This window comes from Apium graveolens, chromosome 5 (genome assembly GCF_009905375.1).
Source record: "Apium graveolens cultivar Ventura chromosome 5, ASM990537v1, whole genome shotgun sequence".
Taxonomy (NCBI): Eukaryota; Viridiplantae; Streptophyta; class Magnoliopsida; order Apiales; family Apiaceae; genus Apium; species Apium graveolens.
In genome coordinates, this window is record NC_133651.1 from 24,837,675 (window position 1) to 24,860,900 (window position 23,226).

The 23,226-nt window shown below is 36.8% G+C and overlaps 1 protein-coding gene across 1 annotated transcript; it reads right to left on the reverse strand.

The window, feature by feature from the left end:
• Nucleotides 1–19,829: 19,829 nt before the first annotated feature.
• LOC141661553 (ATP synthase subunit a-like) lies at nucleotides 19,830–21,514 on the reverse strand. The gene has a single exon (XM_074468563.1). It carries the CDS (start codon nucleotides 21,512–21,514, stop codon nucleotides 20,342–20,344), a length of 1,173 nt encoding a protein of 390 aa, XP_074324664.1. The 3' UTR covers nucleotides 19,830–20,341.
• Between the last annotated feature and the right edge of the window lie 1,712 nt (nucleotides 21,515–23,226).

Sequence of the window (23,226 nt, forward strand, 5' to 3'; positions counted from 1 at the left end):
AACTTTTCCGAAAACTCCTTCCTAACCTAATCTGGTAATTTCGGACATTTTCCGTGTTTTAACTTTTTCAATCCGGATTACGGTTTGACCCGTGCGCGGCCCGGCGCAAGATTTTCGATACGATAGTTATTTCGGTAATCAATAAAACCCGTATTCTCGAGAGACGGGATATTTTTACGTTATTTTCGTATATAGTGTTTTATAAAAAGCTCGGTTTTGATAATTATCTAATTCTGGTATTTAATTGTATCGTTTTTTATAGTTACTTAGCGGCTAAGTAATCTATTTTCGGATCATTTTGTAGTTACTTAGCGGCTAAGCAACAAATTTATCGATCCAATATGATCCAATGCGTACCAATATTCTATAAGTATAAATAGCTTTTTTATTTATTAATAATTATTATTAAAAAAAAATCAGTTTTTATTTTTATTTTTCAGAAAATCAGATTTTTCTCTCAAGAACTAGGGTTAGGGTTTTGATTTGTTCTTGAAGATCAAAGCAGATTTGGGAATGATTCTGTGGTCCGAATCGCAAGTATGAATATCCGTTTTGAAGCTCTCGATCTGTGCCATCTGATTCCACCATCAAAATCACCAAACAATTGGTAATTGTTAAGTTCAATTTTCTAGAGTTTGTATTCGAATTGGGGGTTTATAATTGAGTGATTGTTGGTTCGTTTTGATGATATGAATAGTTTTAATGGCTTGTTTACAGTCGATTTATGTATAAATTTGCACTGGTTTACTGTGAAATCATGCTAGTCGAGTCCTTGTTTTTTTTTATTTTTAAATCTTGATTTTCAGGGTTCTTGTTGAATTGTTTGTATGTTTTGATCATTGTAATCGATTGTAGGCTTTAGTAGCTTTGATTTGACACTAGAATCGTGTCGTTTGGTTTGGTATTGGACGAAATCGAACTTCACCGGAAGTTCGCCGGTGTTCACCGGATTTAATGGCGAAAATCGCCGGGGAAGACGAACCTCGGTTCGTTTGTGGCTGGTATTGACTGATTTTGTTTCTGGGAGAGTCAGGAATTATTTGGGAAGCTAAAACGTTGAAAAACCACAGTGTTTCAGCCAAGAATGAGATCGCCGGAGTCCGGCCAAACGCCGCCGGAATCTGGGAAATTTCCAGAAACCGGCCGGTGTTCAACCCGGACCCGGTTGGTTCCTGGTGACCCGGTCTTTTGACCCGGGTTTGATCCTCCTAACCCATTATGCAGACTTTAAAAACTGTTTCTGCCTTTTTCCTTTTTAATATTTATTCAAAATTCATTTTTAATTCCTAAAACCATTATTTTAATTCCAAAATTCACTTATAATTCAAAAATAAATCTGATTTATTTTATTAATTAATTTTAATTAGTTTTTAATTATTTTAATTAATCGATTAATTTAATATTAATTGATTAATTAACATAATTAATTATTAATTGATTTAAATTGATTTAATAATTAGATTTAATTATTTACTTTGATTTAAAAATTCCGAAAAATAGTTTCGAGCTTTAAAATATTATTTTAAATTATTTTACAGGCTCGATAAATCATATAAAATTATTTTAGGGTGTTTGAACCCTATTATTTTATTATTAAATGATTCGGAGATTGTTTTAATTCCGAAAAATATTCAAAAATTCATAATAAATAAACCGTTCGTCCGTTTAATACGAGACAAATGCGTACAGACTCAGAAAAATATTCCGCTTTCATTAAAAATACTTTCGAGACCCAAATTCTTTTGTTTCGAAAGGTCGCTTGTTTTACAAGACATTCTGATCGATAAATCATATTTTTGACCCGATTTCCGTTTTAAAAGTACCGAGTCGACCCTTCTGATGAACTGAGTCCTGTGTTATATGAATTATGTGATACATGAGTTATGTGCTTATGTGCTATGTAAATTACGTGCGTACGTGGGTTAAGAGTCTTATGTTTGTCTGTTATATTTATGTGTGGGCTATCGTATGGGTAGACGATAGGCTTTTGACGCGCAGTTTGTTGAGTGATTATCGATTAGACGATTAAAGTTCTATATTTTAATTATAGATGCAGATCATTCGAGTTGATCAAGACAAGATGTTGGATAAAGAGTGAGATGGAATGGAAGTGGATATCTGGCTTCTAGCAATCGCAGGAGCAGCATATCAGTAAGGTGTTGAAAAGCAGGACGGAGATGTCTTGAGACAGAATGTCCGAATAGATGCGTCTTTGCGAGTGTGACTAACTACTAAAACCCAAAGGCAAGTACCCCTGACTTCACTTATCGTTCAAGTGATGTTTATTTCAAATCATATTATGCAAGTATCCCTATCATCACTTATTGTTCAAGTGATATTTATTTTAAATCTTATCATGCAAGTATTGCTTTCCCTATTCTCAGTTCAAGATAGATAGATGTTTTACATATCGCTGGATTAAATAATTATGTTTATGCAAATACTCATCTGCTATTCTATGTTCAGAATAGTCAAGTGATTTTACTTATCCAATTATCGGATTTATAAATGTTTTGGATTTTGATAAAAGTGATTTGGTTGCGAATATTCCTACCCAAGAATTGGGCGAATAAAATTATGTCGGGTGTCGATTATTATGACCCCATTTCAATAAAAGGTTTTAAGATTGGATCATAATTGCGTAAGTGACCGGGACGGACGGTCCAGCGGAGGGCTATTTCTAAGTGCCATATGAAATATTATGACACCATTTTGCCACAGGCTAGTTATGCCTTTTTATTTGAGTACTCGTGTTTTTGGGGTCACGTTTCTATGAATCATGACCTTGTGCTATCACACGGGCTGATCAGCATGTGATAGTACGTCCGTCGGAGGATGATCCTAATCTAAATTATCATATTGTTTTTGATATTCATAGAATAAATGATTTATCAACTGTTTCTGTTTTGGAATAATGGTAAAGTGCGGTTTGATTCAGATTCTAATTTATGCTGATACTTACGTTGTTGCTAAATATCAAAGGTGGTATTAGTATAGATGAATGATGTTGACTTCAGTATGGAATGTTGTGAGCATCAAAGTTCGTATTGATATCTAATTTGATATGACAGCAAAATAAGTATTAATTTGAAGAGTTCGGTTTTGAATAAAGTTTATGATTCAATCCATAATCATTGTCTCATGTTATTGTGGTTTACGATATTTCCGTAAACACTATTTTATGAATTTTATTCTCGTCAAGATTCAAAATATTGCTGAAGCATCTCGCTCAAAAATATCAAATTGGTTTTGAATACAATTAAGGAATTAAATCTGGGATTCCTCAACTAAAATTTTATGATTCAGCAATTATGATTTTAAATGTTCTGCTCTAATACAGATGTCGGTTTTATATCAAAAGATCCTATATATATGTCATAATGATCTTGCTGAGCATTTCTTCCGCTCATACTTGCCTGTTTTTAAATTTAACCTCCAGTGAGGATTAGCTTGCGCTGTTTAGCTGCATAATTCGAGGAAGCAAAGAAGAAGCTTTTGGAAGGTGGTTGGTCGAGGGTTTGCGGACTAGTGTAAGTTTTATTGTGTAAAGTTGTTTATATTATATTATATATAATTATATATTTTATTTGGGCCTAGTATACTTCATTTCGAAGTTATACTAGTGGGTTTAGTTTTGAGTTGGAATTTATTGAAAAGAGTTTTAAAAGAAAGTGAAAAATTTATTTGTGGAATTTGGATTTCTTGTTTCTAGAACTGTAACCTTAAAAGATCTTGGATTACTTGGGGTCATTTATGTTAAATATCTTCCGCTGGCATTTATTTATTGATTAAACAGGCTGATTTGGATTGAGGTTTCATAGTGACGACCAAATCCCTTGACCCCGGATTTGGGGGCGTTACAACAGAGGTATGATTGGCTTGTTACTCTATCTTACTGCAAGTAGACCAGATATTATGTATGCTACATGCTTATGTGCAAGGTTCCAAGCGGATCCTAGAGATATTCATCTCGTTGTTGTTAAACGAATCTTAAGATATCTTAAGGGAACACCAAATCTAGGTATTTGGTACCCTAAAGAATCTGGTTTTAACCTTGTTGGATATACAGATTCAGATTATGCAGGAAGTGTTGTTGATAGGAAAAGCACCTCAGGGAGTTGTCAATTCCTAGGTAGCAGACTAGTCTCATGGTACAACAAGAAACAATAAACAGTTTCCAACTCAACGGCCGAGGCTGAATATATTGCTGCTGGAAGCTGCTGTGCTCAGATCTTGTGGATTAGGAACCAGCTACAAGACTATGGCTCTGTATTGAACAAAATTCCTATTTTATGTGACAATACAAGTGCAATAGCCATCACCAACAACCCTGTGCAGCACTCGAGGACAAAGCACATTGACATCAGGTATCATTTTATTAGAGAGCACGTCATGAATGGTACTATTGAACTATTTTTTGTTCCAACAGAAGAACAAATAACAGGTATTTTTACTAAACCACTTGATGAATCCACATTTACCAGATTAGTTGGTAAATTGGGCATGTTGAATAATTTTAGTGATTAATTTAGTTAATATCTGAGATCTGTTCTTGAATGAATTTATAAATGAATTTTTCATAAATGAAAAATTCATTTGCAAATTTATTTTATCATTGTATCATATTTCTTGCTTATTTCTATGTAATTTCTATTATCTTATCTTATTTATTTACTCAACTTGTTAATTTTAATGTCTCAGAATATTTTATTTTCTCTAAAAATATTTTTCTATGAATTTAATTTATTAAAATTCAAAAGAAATCTATTTTTGGACTGAAATTATTATTATCTCTGAAATATTTTAATTATTTTAATTTTGTAAATATTTTCTGAATTTTTACTAAGTTATATAAGTCTTTATTTCAGTACATATTTATATATATGTGTGTTTCTGTGTTTATTTTTTTTAAGCTGATATGACAATCGGCAAGACAATTGAAATTGTCTTGCTGAAAGTCATTTCAGTTTAAATTTTGATTATTATGATTCAGTATAGCTTTATACTGGCAAGACAATCGGTATGACTAAAAATTGTCTTGCCAGTTATAAACTTTTATATATATATTTCTTTTATTTTATACTGGTATGACAATCGGTATGACTATCAGATTGTCATACCAGTTATAAATTTAGTGTTTATTATTTTTTACTTCTTTTATTTGTTTTCCTTCTTTTACCTGGTATGACAATCGGTATGACAATCCCGGATTGTCATACCAGTTATACTACTTAATCAGTTTTGTTGTTTTGTTTTATCATTTCGTACAACAGTGTTAGATCCAATTTGTTTGTAGAAGGGGGGGTTGAATACAAACAGTACCAAATAATCGAATAAATGCGGAATAAAAAATGTGAAACAAAATTCAAGTTAAATAAAAATATTATTAAACTTGAAAGGTGTTACAACAACTGTATCGATTACAAGGTATTAATCTCAAATCAATTATCACAAATCTAGAATAAATTCGACATGAACTTTTTCTATTTTTGCAATAATTAGAATCAAATGCTAAACGCGATTTGAGATTAAGTTCTAGGGATTTTAATCCGCTAGATTGTTACACAAGAGCAAGATAAAGATTTCTAGTGGATTGGATTTAACTTTACAATCTAGAAATTTAATCTTGAAGTATGCAGATGAAAAGATGAAATATTTCTTCTTGTATTTCTTTTCTGCTTTTTTTTTCTTGACTTCTGTGTTCTGGTTTTGAGTTGCTGCTTCTCTGCTTCTTTTTAATCAACAGCCGAATAGAATTGAATTGGCATGACAATCCTATAGCTGGCAAGACTTTCGGTAGGACAATGGATTGAACTAGCAAGACAATCTGAATGAACTAGCATGACAATCAGAATGAACTAGCATGACAATCAGAATGAACTAGCAAGACAATCCTTCTCCTAGTGTAACTTTCGGTGAGACTATTGAAAATGGCCTAGCATGACAATCGGTATGACAATCCTGATTGTCATGCTAGTTCATTTTCAATTATCTTGTTGATTTAATGCAGATTTTAATCCAATTTAAATTCTGAAAATTCCTAAAATTAATTCAGAATTAATTAATCAATTAATTCAATTAATAAATAAATTATTCTTCGCAGATATAATTTATTTTCTTAATTAAATTAGATGACTTAATTAATTAATAGAGAATTAATTCTAGTCTTGAGCAGCAACCATTCTTCTGCAAATCTTCTGAAAATCACTGAGAATTATGAATCAATTCCGCCACTTCAACGTTGACACTCGATGTACTGTCTGGTTCATGAGTGACTAACTTCCGTGACGTTTCTTCATGTCTTGACTTTGACGCTTTGATTTTCTTCAGATTAAATCCTTGTAATTAATGATACTCTGACGAGATCTCTGTCACTTGATTAAATCCACGATCTTGATTTATATCACTGAGGCATGATCAACTTCTTGAACTTCTTCCAGTGAATTACCTCCTCAAGTCTGTAGATGAACCTTGTTTCTGAATCCTTTGACAGATATTACTTTGCGAGATCTCTCTGACGGTCGATCCACTATTTACTTATTACATTCTTATTTGAGTTGAGTTGAATCCTCGAATATACAAATAGGCTATGACATATGACTTACAATCTCCCCCTATTTGTTTGTTAGACAATAACACACAAATACCTAGAGGATAACTCAACTAACAAATAAGAAAAAGATATAAACAGAAATGCAAAGTAAATAGTAGAAAATTTCTGGACTAGATTTAACATTTTCCAGATTCCAAGTAGATGTTCCTCTAGACTGAACATATCTTCAAGTAGTTCCATCTTCACATGTACAACCACATTTCCTGTTAAGAAGCCCATATCTCTTGCTTCTCCCCCTATGAGAATCGACTGATTAAAGAAGATCACCTTCGTTTTACCACCTCTCCCGTACAATAGGATCCGCAGATAAAAACCAATGGTACTCCCCTAACAGCTTCTTCCCTTACTAGGAAATCACCTTGTGTTTACCACCTCTCCCGTACAATAGGATCCGTAGTTACAAACAACAATGGTGTGGTGTAGTGTACATTTTTAGGATCTTTTTCTTCCTCCCTGCTATTTCTCCCCCTTAGTTGAGGAATCCTCCAAACTATTACTTAAGCTTTTATCTCCCCCTTAAAGAAGGAATGTATGCCGTCGTCTGAAGGAGTTCTCATATTTCACTTGGTTGGAAAAAAAATAACAAGTGGTTTCTCTTTCTTCCTCACTGTGAGTGTGTGATTCTGTTTAGTGTACCTCACATGTGTTTCACTCTTCTCTCCACTCGTGTTTACACTCATTCTCACAAGTGTATCACTCTTCTCTCATAGCTCCATAATCCAGTTGTACCTGCAAGGAAAATCACCTTAGCCATCCTTAAAGGAGGTCACAGGTGGTGCAATGGGAGTTCACAAATCCCCATCCTTGTTAAACTCGTCAGATAAATCTGAGTCATAATCTACAAGTTGCTAGTTTCCCTTTTAGGGTTCCAGATTTGAATTCTGGGAAGGTAAACAATGATCCAAAGAATTTAGCATAAAGATCAAAGTTCCCTTCTAATGTCTGTGAAGACATTTCCTTGTGACTTATCAGGTAATATCTGAATCATTGTCAACAAGTTGCCGATCTGCACCTATGTCAGATCCACTATCCGCAGATGCATCCAGGGGATTTAAGCCTGGGGAGGTAGACACTGACCACTGACATATGGCTTTTGGATCAGTATCCTCTCCTAACACCTGTAAAGGCAATTGGTCCACTAACGAACCTTGAACAATCGAATCTGACCTTAAAATGGTCGAAACTCTTGTTTCCGTCAACTCATCCTTTGTGTGTGTAACCTCTCCTTGTGCATCAAGAATTGTTTATGTTTGAAGTGGTGACACTACATCGGATACCTTGGCCGACAGGCAAAATTCAATAGACTCACCCTGTTGAGAGAATGAATCTAGTAACTGATTTTGTGCCTTTTCAGCCATTACATCTTTTTGAGAAGATGTATGGGGGCTAGCAGTTGTCTCGGTTTAAATACTACTCATCTATGTAGGAGACAGAGCTACTGGGTTGACTACAGAACCTTCCTTATGTGGTGCACTAAGGCACTATCTCCCTCATGCTCATTCATACTACATTTAGTGGTAAGAGAGTGTTGGTTGGTTCTGTTTCTGTGTTTGTCTTTACAGTCTGGGATAGACGTTGTGGGTTTTCAACCTCATGACTGTCAATGAAAGAAAGTCATTGGAGACTGAACCTGTAACACAGAATATATGGTAATAGAGAGAAAATGATTTACAATAGTGATTTCAAAAGATTTTACATGAAATAAGAAATCACTAATGTAGAAAGAAGTTTAATTTTTGTTTTTCAATATGAATGAGTTTTTGATAAAACATTGATCACTTAGGGTAAAGTCTAAGTAATTCTCATTCATGTCAAAAGCTTACAAATATCTGCAACATAATGTTAACAAGATATCATTGACCGATACTTGTCAAGTACATTAGATACTAATTGTTATGTTGCATAAGCAATATACCACTGCACATATAAAACAATATGATTGTGCTTAGTGATAAGATAGTTATAAATATGACGACTCTACTTATTCATATAAAACTGTAACTGCAGTTAGAGTGCCATACCATGTCCTTGACGATTGCTTGAGCAGTATACTAGTTCATACCAACCTGAAGTGAGATTGTGAAGAAGAGATTGCATAGTCCGATAGATCTGCAGCTGCAAAGTCCATGAACTGTGGTGCACTGACTTCCTCTTTTAACTCACCAATCAGGAGTACACTTGTACACATCTTACTAGAGTACAATTCCAAGTGTCATGTACAGCAGGTGCCTGATATGTCGTAATATTCTCAAGTCTCGTCACTGGTGCTATATGTTAGATACTGCTTCCTGATAATAACCTAGCACAATATACAAAATTACAATGATAACATTCCCAGCTTACAAACAGCCATATCCCTCAGATAAACCTTTGCTGTTATCTCCAAAGGTAACCAGGGGGCCAGCTTTCTCAATTCACATTTGATAGCAGGGCTCTATCTCCGGTCATATGTCTTGATGATCCACTGTCAAGAATCCACACTATCGGTTACACCTGTTTAATGCCCTGCACTACAAATGGATTAGACCTTCTTCGGAACCCAAACTTGGTTGGGCCCGACATACTTGTAGAACTGTCCTTTGTCAGGCAAAACAACATTTTTAATTTTAATTGCCTCAACTTTCTCAATGACTGAACATTTGACCTTGTAAACAGCGTTAACAAATTTCTGTTTAAGCTTAGGCACAAATATCTCCTTTCTAGCCTTAGAAGGACTAGCAGTCTTAGACCTATCATGCTTCTTGTTATTCACATGCTGACGAGGAGTAGTCTTATCATTAGACACATGCTTACCATTAAAATAAGCATACATCATATTAAAAGCACAAGACATACAATTAGCAACACCACATGCTTTATGAGAGTGATTAACAGCAGGTAATTTATGCATGGTAGACATGGCATTATTGTTATCCAACTCATGTGTGTCTGAGTTAGTCTCAGTTGCTTTCACAACTTTGACTGGAACTTTCGACTCACTTGACTTGGAAACAATCTTCTCATAAGCATGATCCTCAGCACGTATTTCTTCTTGAATAACAGAAGAGGTCGCATCAAATGGTTCAGCAATTGATGCTTTATAGAGGGGTTCATCAACACCCTTAAGCACATGTGGTACTTCCCTCCCTTTAGCACAGACATGAGGAGGGGAGTTTATGCCTAATTCTCCAATAGCAGCATTGTAATCATATCCTATTCCAGATGTTTGATTAACAGCTTGCTTACTGTAGAACTCTTTAGCCTTCGAACAAGAATTGAAGTAGGCTCTAACCTTAGTCTCAAGACCGGTGATCTTGTCTTTGAGAATAGTTTCGAGTTTTCTATAACAGTCAACTCTATTCTCTAGAAAAGATACCTGTTCTTTTAATTTGTCTTGATTAATATGCACAAGTCTTAATTCATTGACCTCTTTCTCAAGGTCTGTGATCTTTAAACTTAACAGTTCATTATCACGACGTGCACAATCTAAGTTACCTCTTAGATGATAAACCATTTCAGCATCAGAAAGTTTTACCTCTATTCTTGACGATGAAGCTTTTCCATCAATAGCCATAAGAGCAAGATTTCCTTCATCTTCATCTTCACTGTCAGTATCATCCCAGCTTCTTCCCTTTGCCAGATAAGCCCTTTCAGAGTTCTTTCTTACTTGCTTTGGCTTCCTACATTCTGTGGCAAAGTGTCCCAACTCATTGCAGTTATAGCATCTAATGGTGCTTCGATCAACCATCCCTGTTTTGTACCCACCACTGCTGGTGTTAGAGGATGAAGATCCACCTTTCTGGAATTTGTTGTAGTTGGACTTGTACTTAAGCTTGGGATTCCTCCTGAATCTGACATGGGAGAATCTCTTGACAATTTGGGCCATTGATTCATCTTCCAATTGCTCCAGCTCTTCCAAGGAATAAAAATCATCACTTGATTGATTTGTAGTAGGAGGATCATATTCTGCTACTAACTCATTTTCCTCACCCTTGGAAAACTGTACCATTCTTTCTAACTGTTGAGATTGTTGTTGTTGTTGACCTTCATCTACAAGTGCAGTAGATGTGCTGATCATTCTATCCTTCCCGTAGACTTCCTTCTGTTGAATCTGCTCCAACTCATAGGTTTTTAACACTCCATAGAGCCTGTCCAAAGAAATCTCACTCAGATCTCTAGCTTCTCTAATGGCAGTGATTCTATGTTCAAGATGAGCTGGCAGTGTTAAAAGGAACTTTTTGTTGACCTCCCTGATTGAATAATACTTTCCATTGATGTTCAGGTTGTTGATCAACGCATTGTACCTCTCAAACACTTCAGTAATTCCTTCTCCTGGATTTGATTTGAAATGTTCATATTCAGAGGTTAGGATTTCCAACTTGTTCTCCCTAACTTCCTCTGTGCCTTCATTAATCACCTCAATAGTTTCCCACATGTGTTTGGAATTTTTACAGTTCATCACATGTCTGTTCATCAAGGGATCAAGGGAATCAATTAATATTAATTGAAGGCTGGCATCCAAGGAGGCTTCTTCCTTCTCAGCAGGAGTAAAATCTTCAGGCTCTTTTGGATAGGTTCTAGCTTCAGTAGTCACCACACCATCTATTATTACCTCCGGTTCAATAACCATCGGAGTTTTTATACCCTTCTTTAACAAGTTTGAATATTTGGGATTTGCAACTTGTAAAAATAATAGCATCTTCTTCTTCCACATGATATAATTCTCTTTATCAAATTGTGGAATTTTAACGGTTCCAACTTTATGTGAAGTCATTATGAATTTTTGAATAAATAAAAATTCAAGGAGTTGAAAAATCACAAAAGTCTAGGATCTTGATTTGTTCGTTAATCAGAAGGCTCTGATACCAATTGTTAGGTCCCAATTTGTTTGTAGAAGGGGGGGGGTTGAATACAAACAGTACCAAATAATCGAATAAATGCGGAATAAAAAATGTGAAACAAAATTCAAGTTAAATAAAAATATTATTAAACTTGAAAGGTGTTACAACAACTGTATCGATTACAAGGTATTAATCTCAAATCAATTATCACAAATCTAGAATAAATTCGACATGAACTTTTTCTATTTTTGCAATAATTAGAATCAAATGCTAAACGCGATTTGAGATTAAGTTCTAGGGATTTTAATCCGCTAGATTGTTACACAAGAGCAAGATAAAGATTTCTAGTGGATTGGATTTAACTTTACAATCTAGAAATTTAATCTTGAAGTATGCAGATGAAAAGATGAAATATTTCTTCTTGTATTTCTTTTCTGCTTTTTTTTTTCTTGACTTCTGTGTTCTGGTTTTGAGTTGCTGCTTCTCTGCTTCTTTTTAATCAACAGCCGAATAGAATTGAATTGGCATGACAATCCTATAGCTGGCAAGACTTTCGGTAGGACAATGGATTGAACTAGCAAGACAATCTGAATGAACTAGCATGACAATCAGAATGAACTAGCATGACAATCAGAATGAACTAGCAAGACAATCCTTCTCCTAGTGTAACTTTCGGTGAGACTATTGAAAATGGCCTAGCATGACAATCGGTATGACAATCCTGATTGTCATGCTAGTTCATTTTCAATTGTCTTGTTGATTTAATGCAGATTTTAATCCAATTTAAATTCTGAAAATTCCTAAAATTAATTCAGAATTAATTAATCAATTAATTCAATTAATAAATAAATTATTCTTCGCAGATATAATTTATTTTCTTAATTAAATTAGATGACTTAATTAATTAATAGAGAATTAATTCTAGTCTTGAGCAGCAACCATTCTTCTGCAAATCTTCTGAAAATCACTGAGAATTATGAATCAATTCCGCCACTTCAACGTTGACACTCGATGTACTGTCTGGTTCATGAGTGACTAACTTCCGTGACGTCAAGACATGACGCTTTGATTTTCTTCAGATTAAATCCTTGTAATTAATGATACTCTGACGAGATCTCTGTCACTTGATTAAATCCACGATCTTGATTTATATCACTGAGGCATGATCAACTTCTTGAACTTCTTCCAGTGAATTACCTCCTCAAGTCTGTAGATGAACCTTGTTTCTGAATCCTTTGACAGATATTACTTTGCGAGATCTCTCTGACGGTCGATCCACTATTTACTTATTACATTCTTATTTGAGTTGAGTTGAATCCTCGAATATACAAATAGGCTATGACATATGACTTACAAACAGTTTTCTCTCATCATTTTCAAACCGAACAGTCTTGTCTCTCTCTCTCTCTTCGAACCAACAGATCTCCATTGTTACTCTTGTGCTCGAGTTCTTACTCAGCAATTTACTCCTGTTATATATACATACATATATATACATACAGGAGTGCTGCCAAAATTTTTTTTAAAAACTTTTTTTTCGAATCATTGTGTTTGTTGATTTTGGGTATTTTTGATTTTAATTTTAATTTCTGTTTTGTGTCTTTTGGCTTTTCAAATCTGCGTTTGTGAGTTAAGAATTTTAACGAGATACATTTCTGTCTAAATTTTTCGATTATAATTAATTTAATTCGAATTATTAAATTAATTTAATTAATTCGAATTTTCTTAATATTATTCTTAAAATTCTGAAAGTGTGTGTCTTATTATTATTTTAAATGGCTCTCAATTTCCAAATTGTCGCGCATAATCAGGTTGGTTATTTTAATCCAGAAAAATGTGATGTGGAAAAATTTAAGCCATGGATTAGATTTTTAAATGACCATTCGATTGTTAGCTCTGCTATTAAATCAAATGTGATTTTAAATGTTGATCTGCTTAGACTGATTTGCACAACCTCTACTGTGGCCGATGATTCAAAATCTTTTTCATTCACCGTGGCAAACACACAGTATATAGTTGATGAAACAGTCGTCAATCAAGCGTTAAATTTTCCATTGGACAATTTCTGTAATTTGCCCTCTGAAAATGATATCACAAACTTTTTCCATGCTATTCACTATCAGGGGGTGATCAATTTAACCAAACTTTCAAAATCCAATTTGGTGTCTGAATGGGATATTTTCTTCGATACACTTTCTAAAGTGTTTTCCAACTGCACTAAATCCAACTTTCACAACATCACTTCCACTCTGCAGTATATTGATCTTGCGGTTGTTTTCAATCAAAGGATCAATTTTGGCAAACTACTTTTTCCCATTCTCTTGAGACGTCTCACTACTGCTTTACATGATCATTCTACAAATCGTAGGGTATCATGTTACTATGCTCGTTTTCTCATGCTTATAGCAGATCATCTTCTCACACCTGAGCACAAAGCCCTTTTTGCTAACTCTGCAGTAACCGAACCCCCTCCAGTAAGCAAAAAGATTTACACCCGCCAAGACACAACCTTCAAATTCATGCAAGTTCCAGTACTTGTATCTGCTTTCATGGCCACTTATATTCCCTTACCTATTTTCAATCTTCCCGGTCATGAACAGCAACCTCAACCTCCAGTGGTTCAAGCCACCCAGGCTCCTCCAACATCAGATGCTCTTCCATTACAGGTAGTAATTCCTCACTCTCACTCCATTCCTACTTCTGTTGAAAGACCCCCAGTGGTCGATAGGACTGACCATGAAGTTGTGGAACTACAGCTTCAATCCCAGGTCATAGAGCCAAACACAGAGTCACAACCTATCTCAACCTCTCCCCCACTGTCTAAAATGTTACCCAGAAGATTAATAAGAAGTAGTGCATTGTTAAATGTGAGTGAACCCTCAGCTCTGCCTCCTGCAAAGAAAAGAAGAACTTATACTGAGGCATCTGAAAGCCCATCCTTGTCCTCCCAACAGGACATGGACTTTGAAATGGCCAATGAACAGTTATTAGAGACATTCTCTCAACAGGATGAATCTATTGAAATTCACCATAGGGCCATGACATCTTGTACTGAGTCAAGCACAATTCCATTACTCACAATGGAACCATACATACCCACAGATGATACTCAAGACACAGAGCAAGGAGTGCACATAGAGTCTGTTACAGTGCCTGCCATAGTTACGGCAGAAGAGCAGTCACATGCTTCTGAGGGAAAATCTGACTCTCAGCCACCCTTAATAGAGTCATTTTCTCCCCTCTTAGATCAAACACCTCTGGCTCCCTCACGGGATTCTCCACTCGCAGATTTATCTGGAGAAAGTGGAGGGCAACTCGGTCAATCTATCCCTGAAGCAATTCAGACATCTATTTCACATGAAATGATAGGTTTGACTGAGGATCGGGACTCGCGAATTCCCATTGCACCACCACTGACCTCTCTTGAAGAGGCTAGGGTGATTTTAACTGCAGGTACAGAAGAACAGCAACAGGAAGACTCCTCACGAGCAATTATATTGAGAGAAACACAAGCACGTGAGGTGAGTGAACCTAACACGAGTGAAATTCAGGTGAGAGCACACACAGACACAGATACTGAAAACCTGTTAGCTCAAATTGTTGCTCTAAAAGAAGAACTTGCTAAAAGCCAAGCTGAGGCTCAATCATTCAAAGCACAAGTGGTTGAACGGTCTTCTTCTTCCACCTCTGTCAACAATCAGCTGGCACTCATAAGGAATGATATCTCAGATCTCAAGAACACTGTCACACCAAAGCTCAATTCGATTCAGGAAACTCTAACTTTATCAGCTGATGACATTTCTAACTTCTGCTCTCTACATACAAGGATGACTTCTCTTGAAGATTTGGTTGAAATGAATCATTCACTGGATTCCTCCAGATTTCTGAAGATAGAGATAGGTATGGAACATCTGAATGAAGGGATGAAGCACCTGTACTACATGATCAAAAATTCTCACTGTCCCAATGAAGAACAAAGGACTTACTTTGAAGGGTCGTCTGGTGGAGGCTCAGGCTTGGGAGGTGATGGAGGATATAAGGGAAAGTCCGTAGAGAATCCCTCAACTAAGGGGGAGAAGAAAGAGAGTAGTGGAAAGGGGAAAGAAAAAGATACCTCTGCTGGAGACAAAGGAAAGGCTGATGATGTCTACTACAGTGGAGAACATGATGACTTTGATATTTTTGGCATTCCCACTGAACCAGTCTTGGAAGATAAAGATGGTTTATTTGAAGCTGAAGAGGAAAGTGATTTTGGAGAATGGGAAGAGGAAGCTTCAGTGGATCCTATCTTTGAGAAAGAGTTTTAGCAGCAGCAGTCAGAGATGAAAAGAAAAGAAGCTGAACTCAAAAAGGTCTCCCAGATCATTGACATGAGGAAAGACATACAAAGAACAAAAACTCTTCAAAAGCAACGTCTTCATGACATTAAGGCTCAAGAAAGGAGAAGAGATGTCAGACTGAAGATTGGTGAAAAATGGGATGAAGCTAGGAGAGTACTTGATATGCCTCAGCTGAGTACTAACAATGATAGGCAGTTCCTACATCTTCTTGACAAGCTAGAAATCTCAAATCCTAATAATGACATGTACATGAATGCTATCAAGACTGAAGTCTCAAGGATCACAGCTGCTTTTGACAGATCCCTAAATGAGATGAGCATTTTTGTATATTGTCAGAGTGAAGGATCTTTCAAGGTGTCACTTCATCTGTTTGAGAATCGTTCTTTGTCAGAGACTTGGGTTCTTCTCAACAAGGTAAAAAGAAGCTCAGAATTGAATGAAGTTCTTCGAGAAAGGCTTAAAGAGTTTGCCAGCAGGGCTAGTCCTCAGGTGGTCAACAATCCTCATCAGGTGAGATTCTTTAAGTCTGATTGTCTTCAAATCTGTCAGCTAGATGTACAATCTCTTAAAGACTACTCAGCTAAGCATCTGGTCTGGATGGAACATCATTTAAGAACTGCTGGATACTCATCCATGTTGAAGACTCAAGCTGCTGATTTGATTCAAGCTTATTGTGAAAAGAATATTAAAAGGTACAATCAGATCAAGAATAAGCTGAAGTCAGTTGGAGTTCAACCAGTCAGACCAGCAAGCTTCACTTCAGAAAAGGATCGTGTGTTTGATAAAGAGTTGCTTCAAGATTTAGAAGAAGGTGAAGTCAGAAGAGAAGACAACTGAAGTCAATTAGCTCAAAACTCAATGTAATATGATTAGAGCTTTATGAATCAAGATAGACTAATGTAGTTATATGTTCAGGCTAGAGGAACATCTATCTTCTTTTCACTTGTAAATTTCTTTTGGAATATGGAAAATGTTAAATATAATCCAGAACTTTTCTGCTATTTACTTTGCATTACTGTTTATATCTTTTTCTTATTTGTTAGTTGAGTTATCCTCTAGGTATTTGTTGTTATTGTCTAACAAGCAAATAGGGGGAGATTGAAAGGCATATGTCATAGCTTATTTGTATATTCGAGGATTTAACTCAACTCAAATAAGAATGTAATAAGTAAATAATGGATCTGTCGTCAGAGAGATCTCACAAAGTAACATCTGTCAAAGGGTTAAGGAACATTATTCATCTACAGACTTGAAGACTTAATTCACTGGAAGAAGCTCAAGAAATTGATCAAGCCTCACTGATATAAATCAAGATTGTGGATTTAATCAAGTGACAGAGATCTCGTCAGGGTATCAATTAGTTACAAGGATTTAGTCTGAAGAAAATCAGAGTATCAAAGTCAAGACATGAAGAAACGTCACGGAAGTTAGTCACTCATGAACCAGACAGTACATCGAGTGTCAACATTGAAGTGGTGGAATTGATTCATAATTTCAGTGATTTTCAGAAGATATTCAGAAGAATGGATGTTGCTCAAGATTAGTATTAATTCTCTATTAATTAATTAAGTCATATAATTTAATTAAGAAAATAAATTATATCTGCAAAGATTAATTTATTGATTAATTGAATTAATTGATTAATTAATTCAGAATTAATATTAAGGATTTTCAGGATTCTAATTGGTTTAAAATCTATTTATATTCAAACAAGACAAACTAATTGTATTAGTATGACAATCGGTATGACAATCAGTATGACAATCAATAGTCATACCGAAAGTCATGATAATTTATTTAATTGTCTTGTTAGAATTTTTATTAGATTAAAAATCTGTTATTAATTTCAGCAAGACAATTTGATTGTACTAATATGACAATCGGTATGACAATCAATAGTCATACCGAAAGTCATGCCAGTACAGTTGATTGTCCTACCGAAAGTCTTGTTAGTTCAAAAGAATAGTCCTACCGATTGTCATTTCAGTTCATTTCCATTTCGGCTGTTATGATAAAAGAAGCAGAAGACATTCATTAAATACACTTGAATACACAGCCAACCATTTGAAGAACACAAAATAAACAGAAGCAGAGAAATTATTGTAAAATCCTCAGAGCATTTATTTCTAGCAATTATTGTTAAATCCAATCCACTAGAAATTCTTTTGTTGTTCTTGTGTAACTATCTAGCGGATCAAAATCCCTAGAACTTAATCTCAAATCGCTTTTAGCATTTGATTCTAATTATTGCAAAAATAGAAAAAGTTCATGTCGAATTTATTCTAAATTTGTGATAATTAATTTGAGATTAATTCCTTGTAACAGATACCGTTGTTGTAACTCATTTCAAGTTTAATAAAAGTTTTATTTAACTTGAATTTTGTTTCAATTCTTATTCCGCATTTTATTCGATTAAAAGGTAAAGTTTGTATTCAACCCCCCTTCTACAAACATATTGGGACCTAACAAACCTACTTATTTAGCCTCTATCGCATAAAAGGGACTCCACAGGTCTTATCCCCGTTACATTAATGCCCAAACGGCTAAGAGAGCTGCAAAATTAGCTACTTCTACTTCAGAAGAACATCAAGCAACCGTGCAGGACACCAAGTGCGAGCGCAGATGAGTTGTGTGGAGGTTAATGAGTTGGATAGAGTCTAATGTGTCCGAATTAGTAGATAAGTGAATGGGGCTTACTGAGTTCCTTCCTAGGCCTTATAGTGGTATATAAGCCCGTAAAAACAGCCGTTGGAACGAAATTAGCAACTTCGGAAGAACATCAAGCAGCGGGGTTGCTTCAGAAGCAAGTAAAGGCTCAAGGCAAGCTCAGGTCACCAGAAAGTAGGCATCAGAAAGAGGTATTTTTCTATTTCTAAGCTGATCGAGACCCAATAAATGCCACTATCAATAAAAAGGGTCACATGTATTTCCCGCCCATTGCACTGATCAGAACTGTACTTCACTTTCCAACCTGAATGCCCCTCTTCCTATGGTTAGTTAGGTTTTTCCTATCTTTCTTGACTATAAAGCAATGTAGTGCCAGACTTCTGAAATGTCATCGCTGGACCAGCTATTTCATCTTTCATTTCTGGTCAGATCGAGCGATGGCAGTCTCACCGTAGTGCTTTCAGCTGTAGTAGGAAAAAGAACTCACTGGGCTAGGGTGCTTTCCTCGCTACAGATACTTTCTTTCCTACCGCCTACTACGACCGACCACCTAAGGCTAACGCTAACGCCTACTACTGCTTGGGCCGACACCGCTCCTACACTTGCAACAGGAACAGAGCCCACCTATCGGCCGAATAAAAATTATGCATCCGCCAAACAGGAACTTGCAGCAGATAGTCCTGCCTCACGCCCACACTCACGAAAGACAACAGCGCCTACGTCTTGAACTACCAAGCAAGGGATGAGCTACCTATCGACACACTATCGCCTCACATTAAACTCCCAGCTTGCATACTGCTCCTAGCACGAAAGAATAAGCATCCTTAGCGCATCCGACAGCCGGCCCTATGAGCTAGCTTACCAGCTCGACCTCTGCCACTACTGCTTCACTAGCCAATGCTAGAGATAGAAGATCTAAAACAAGGGTGGAGCCTATGACCGATCAACCTTTGTGATTGCTTATTTGAAGGCAGACTTAGACTCCTTTCCTTGGACCGGGCACCAAAGCAAGCAAGAGATTGAAGTGGGGCATTCTTTCAATAAGGGAATGTTCCGGATTTACCGATTGGCCTGTTTCGGGAGACCATCCAGTTGCAGAACAAAGGGAGTGATTTGGTTTATAGCTGATTGCGCCAGACTGGTATACTTCTCCTCTTGGCTTTGTTGCTTTAGTAGAATATATTCGATTGGAGGAGAAGCGCACCTTGACTCATGAACCCATATGCACTTCCTATACTCCTGAAATCCGGAGCAGGTTTGAAAGCTCCACCGCCAAGTTGAAGAAAAGTCATTCCGACCGTTGCTAAAGCTTTTGGTTGTCCCATTTTTTGATGTTTCCTACGTATGTGATTGAGAGAAACAAAGAGAGGTAGGAATTGGATCGATGACAAAGTACGGATCCCGATTGCTTGGTCAATTCCTTGCCACTCTCATTTCAATTCGCTACTTCCATGATCACTGCGGCAGGATAAGTTTCCTTGCTCGGTATCAGGTATAGCTTGCTTTGCTCACTCACTGGGGCTGGGGGGCGGGATAAGAATGGTATTGTCAGACCCAGTTTCATGTGGCAAGGTATGGCTTCTCACTTTATAAAAAAATGAAGTGACAGAGCAATCGCGATCCGTTCTATCTTTGTGAGAGTCCTTGCTCCACATTCCTCTACAAGAAAAAGAGCAGATCGAGCTGACAAAGAGAAGGGTTTGGCTGTTGCTATCGAGCGAGACATGAAACTTTGGTCGAGATAGAGACGCTCCTGTGTCAGTTACTAGTCCACATGTACCAAACGAAGGACCGTTTCCAAATCAGATTGAAAGTGGAGAGGTAGCAGATCAAGGGCGGTCTCTTTTATTTAAAAAAGAGTGAAAATAATGGCTATTGCGGCCTTCGCTCCTCGCTTTTGTTCAATTATAAATAACCACTTCACTTTGATGGAGATTTGTAGCATCATTCAAGTAAATACAGATTGAGATTGTAGAAACATGAGCTTGTGATATAGCTACACCTAATTCCGGACCGGTTAATGCAAGAACTATAAATAAAGGACCCAGATCTCCTATGAAATAGAAAAGATCATTCATACATAGCATAGTCCAAGCGAACCCACTTAAAATCTTTACTGAACTATGACCGGCCATCATATTAGCAAATAAACGTATTCCTGAGCTTAATGCGCGAAAACAATGAGGGATTAGCTCAAGGAGTACTAAAAAGGGTGCTAACGGCAGTGGGACTCCTGCGGGTAATGAAAAGCTTAAAAAATGAAGCCCATTTCTTTGAAATCCCACGAGAGTAATGCCAATAAAAATTGAAAATGAGAGGCCCAAAGTAATGAGAAAATGACTTGTAACTGTGAAGCTATAAGGTATCATACCCTGTGGATTACGAAAGAACGAAAAAGTAAAAGTGACCGAGATGCGAGGGGAAAACTTTTGTTTAACATTTCCGGAAAGACCACCTATTTGTTCGTTTACCGGGTTCGGCACGAAATCATAAATAAGCTCTACCAAGGATTGCCAAGCATTTGGTACTGAGTTTCCTCCTCCATTTTTTGTAACAAAATGAACCAAAAGTAGGACCAAACCGAGAGTGAGTAGCATAAACAAAGAGGGATTTGTGAATGAGAAATACAAGTGTCCTATATTCATAGGAATCAATGGGAGAATGGAAAATTGCTCAAGTGGGCTAGGGATGGTGGGGGCCTGCCCCGTTAGAAACAAAGTTTCCGTAAAAGCTTCACTCTCCACTCCATTTATGTGCAAATCATTTAAAAGGCACTCCAGAAAAGCGATCTCGTTGCTTGACTCATGCACCGCCTCCGCCGCTCTTAAAACCTCGTCGAAACTTCTGTTAACCATTAACTCTCCTAATACGTCGTGTATTCCAGCCCGAAGTTCCACTGCACGTTCATTCAACGCCTGAGCCTGAGCGCCAGAAGCGACAGATGGGTTAAAAGCATAATCATTAATAGTCATAGTCGTCGTTGGTTCAGGTTCAGATTTACTAGTAAAAGATTTAGTAGTATATGTTCGATTACTATTCAGGCTATTCTCATCAAAGCGGCGAAATATAGGCATTCTTTTTTATACTATTCTTGTAGTTCTGCTTCTTGCTCTAAAAATGCTTAAAGACTTGGAACGAAATTTATGGTCGGTCCGACCGAGAAAGACATGGGAGTTGTTGGGCATAAGATTCTTTTTATTCTCTTACGCAATTATACAAAGAGCTTTCATAGTTAAAAAAGACGTGAGCAAGAACTCAATTCCTAGGATATCGTGGTTGGATTGTATATCAAAACTATTACTGAGCCATCTAGGCATTTCGTAAGAAGAGAAGCCAAAACACTGTTTTTATAGGAAATTCCTGCTTTTTCCCACTATTGCACTGACAAAAGTAGCTCCTTCTTGAGCTGACCTTAGTAAACCCCTTCTCGTTATACTGAATTAGAGAAGTGAGGTTCGACCAAAGAAAGAGGAAGCAAATGCACTTATCTACTCTACTAAAGAAAAGGGGGATATCCTTCTCAACTAGAGGAAGAAAAAGTGGAACTACGAGCTGCGCAAATACCAGCTAACGAACCGAAACCCCACCGGATTGTAAGGCGTTTCCACTACATAAGAAATAACTTGAATGAAGACCTTATTCGAGAGCAGCTGAGTCAATAGCATTGGATTCAAGGGTCTGAAAGATGCTCGACTGTTAAAGGAAAGGGATGCCTATTTGTCCACATCACCAGTAAAGTAAAAAAGAAGGTTACGTAGTATCTCGACTGTCAAGGGTAAGAAATTCAGAAAAGTACTAAGACTAGCAGCCGATTCTATAGCAGTTTCTTCTCGAACAGTAAGAGCGCATTCAATGTCATCTCTTCCTAAGAGCCGATCATTTGCACGTGGATTTCCTAACTATTGATCCTTCCTCCATTTCGTGGATCGTGGATTAAGGCAGTTAAGTTAATTCCGTATGCTAAGAGGGAAAATAGCGCAATTCTTAGGGTTTTCTCAATCAGCTCGAAAGAGGGAAGCCCCCCTCTCGTTAAGATCTGCAGACCCACTTTCACTCCTCGTTTTGCCTAGTTCTTGTTGCTCCTTGTCCCGAAGTTGGTAGCTACGACAATTGCCCGTTTAACCAAAACCTAGTAGATTCAAAACAAGCTCCCTAGGATCGCACCTTCGGTTAGTTTAAATCGAGAGTCTGGTATATAACTATTGGTGGGAAAGTACACGAATTTTAGCTAATCAACCCAACCTCAGACTCTTTCTTCTAAAAAAGAAATTTATATATATATATATCTTTCTTTTTCTTTTTTAAAAAAGCTGCAAGACCAAAACGGGGTGCAAAGAACCGAAAGCCCTTCTTTTAAGTTCCTCCCAGATACATGGCTTACATACCCGACCCAACATTCTTGGAAAATAATCGAATCGAGGGTTCGGAGGAGAATTGGCCATTCAATCTTGTGAACTAATCAAGACCAAAATTGGAGAAAGAGATACAAATGGAGAGGAATAACCAATCGATGAAAGAACATGAAACCATTCTGTTTCAATAGAGGTACAAGAAAGGGTTGGGGGCAATGAAGTAGGTGAAGTGGTTGGATTTTGCAAGTTGTTCCAACCACTGCTGGATGTGATTCCAAGAGCCGAACGAGAATGAATACCACACAGAAGAGTCAAGACCAGGCTCCCTAATGGAATGTTTAACCGATCCATTCCGGATCGACCGAATTGGTACAGAAGTTGTAACATGGGAAAACCACAGAAAACACGACTTATTTGAATAACCCAGTGACCTA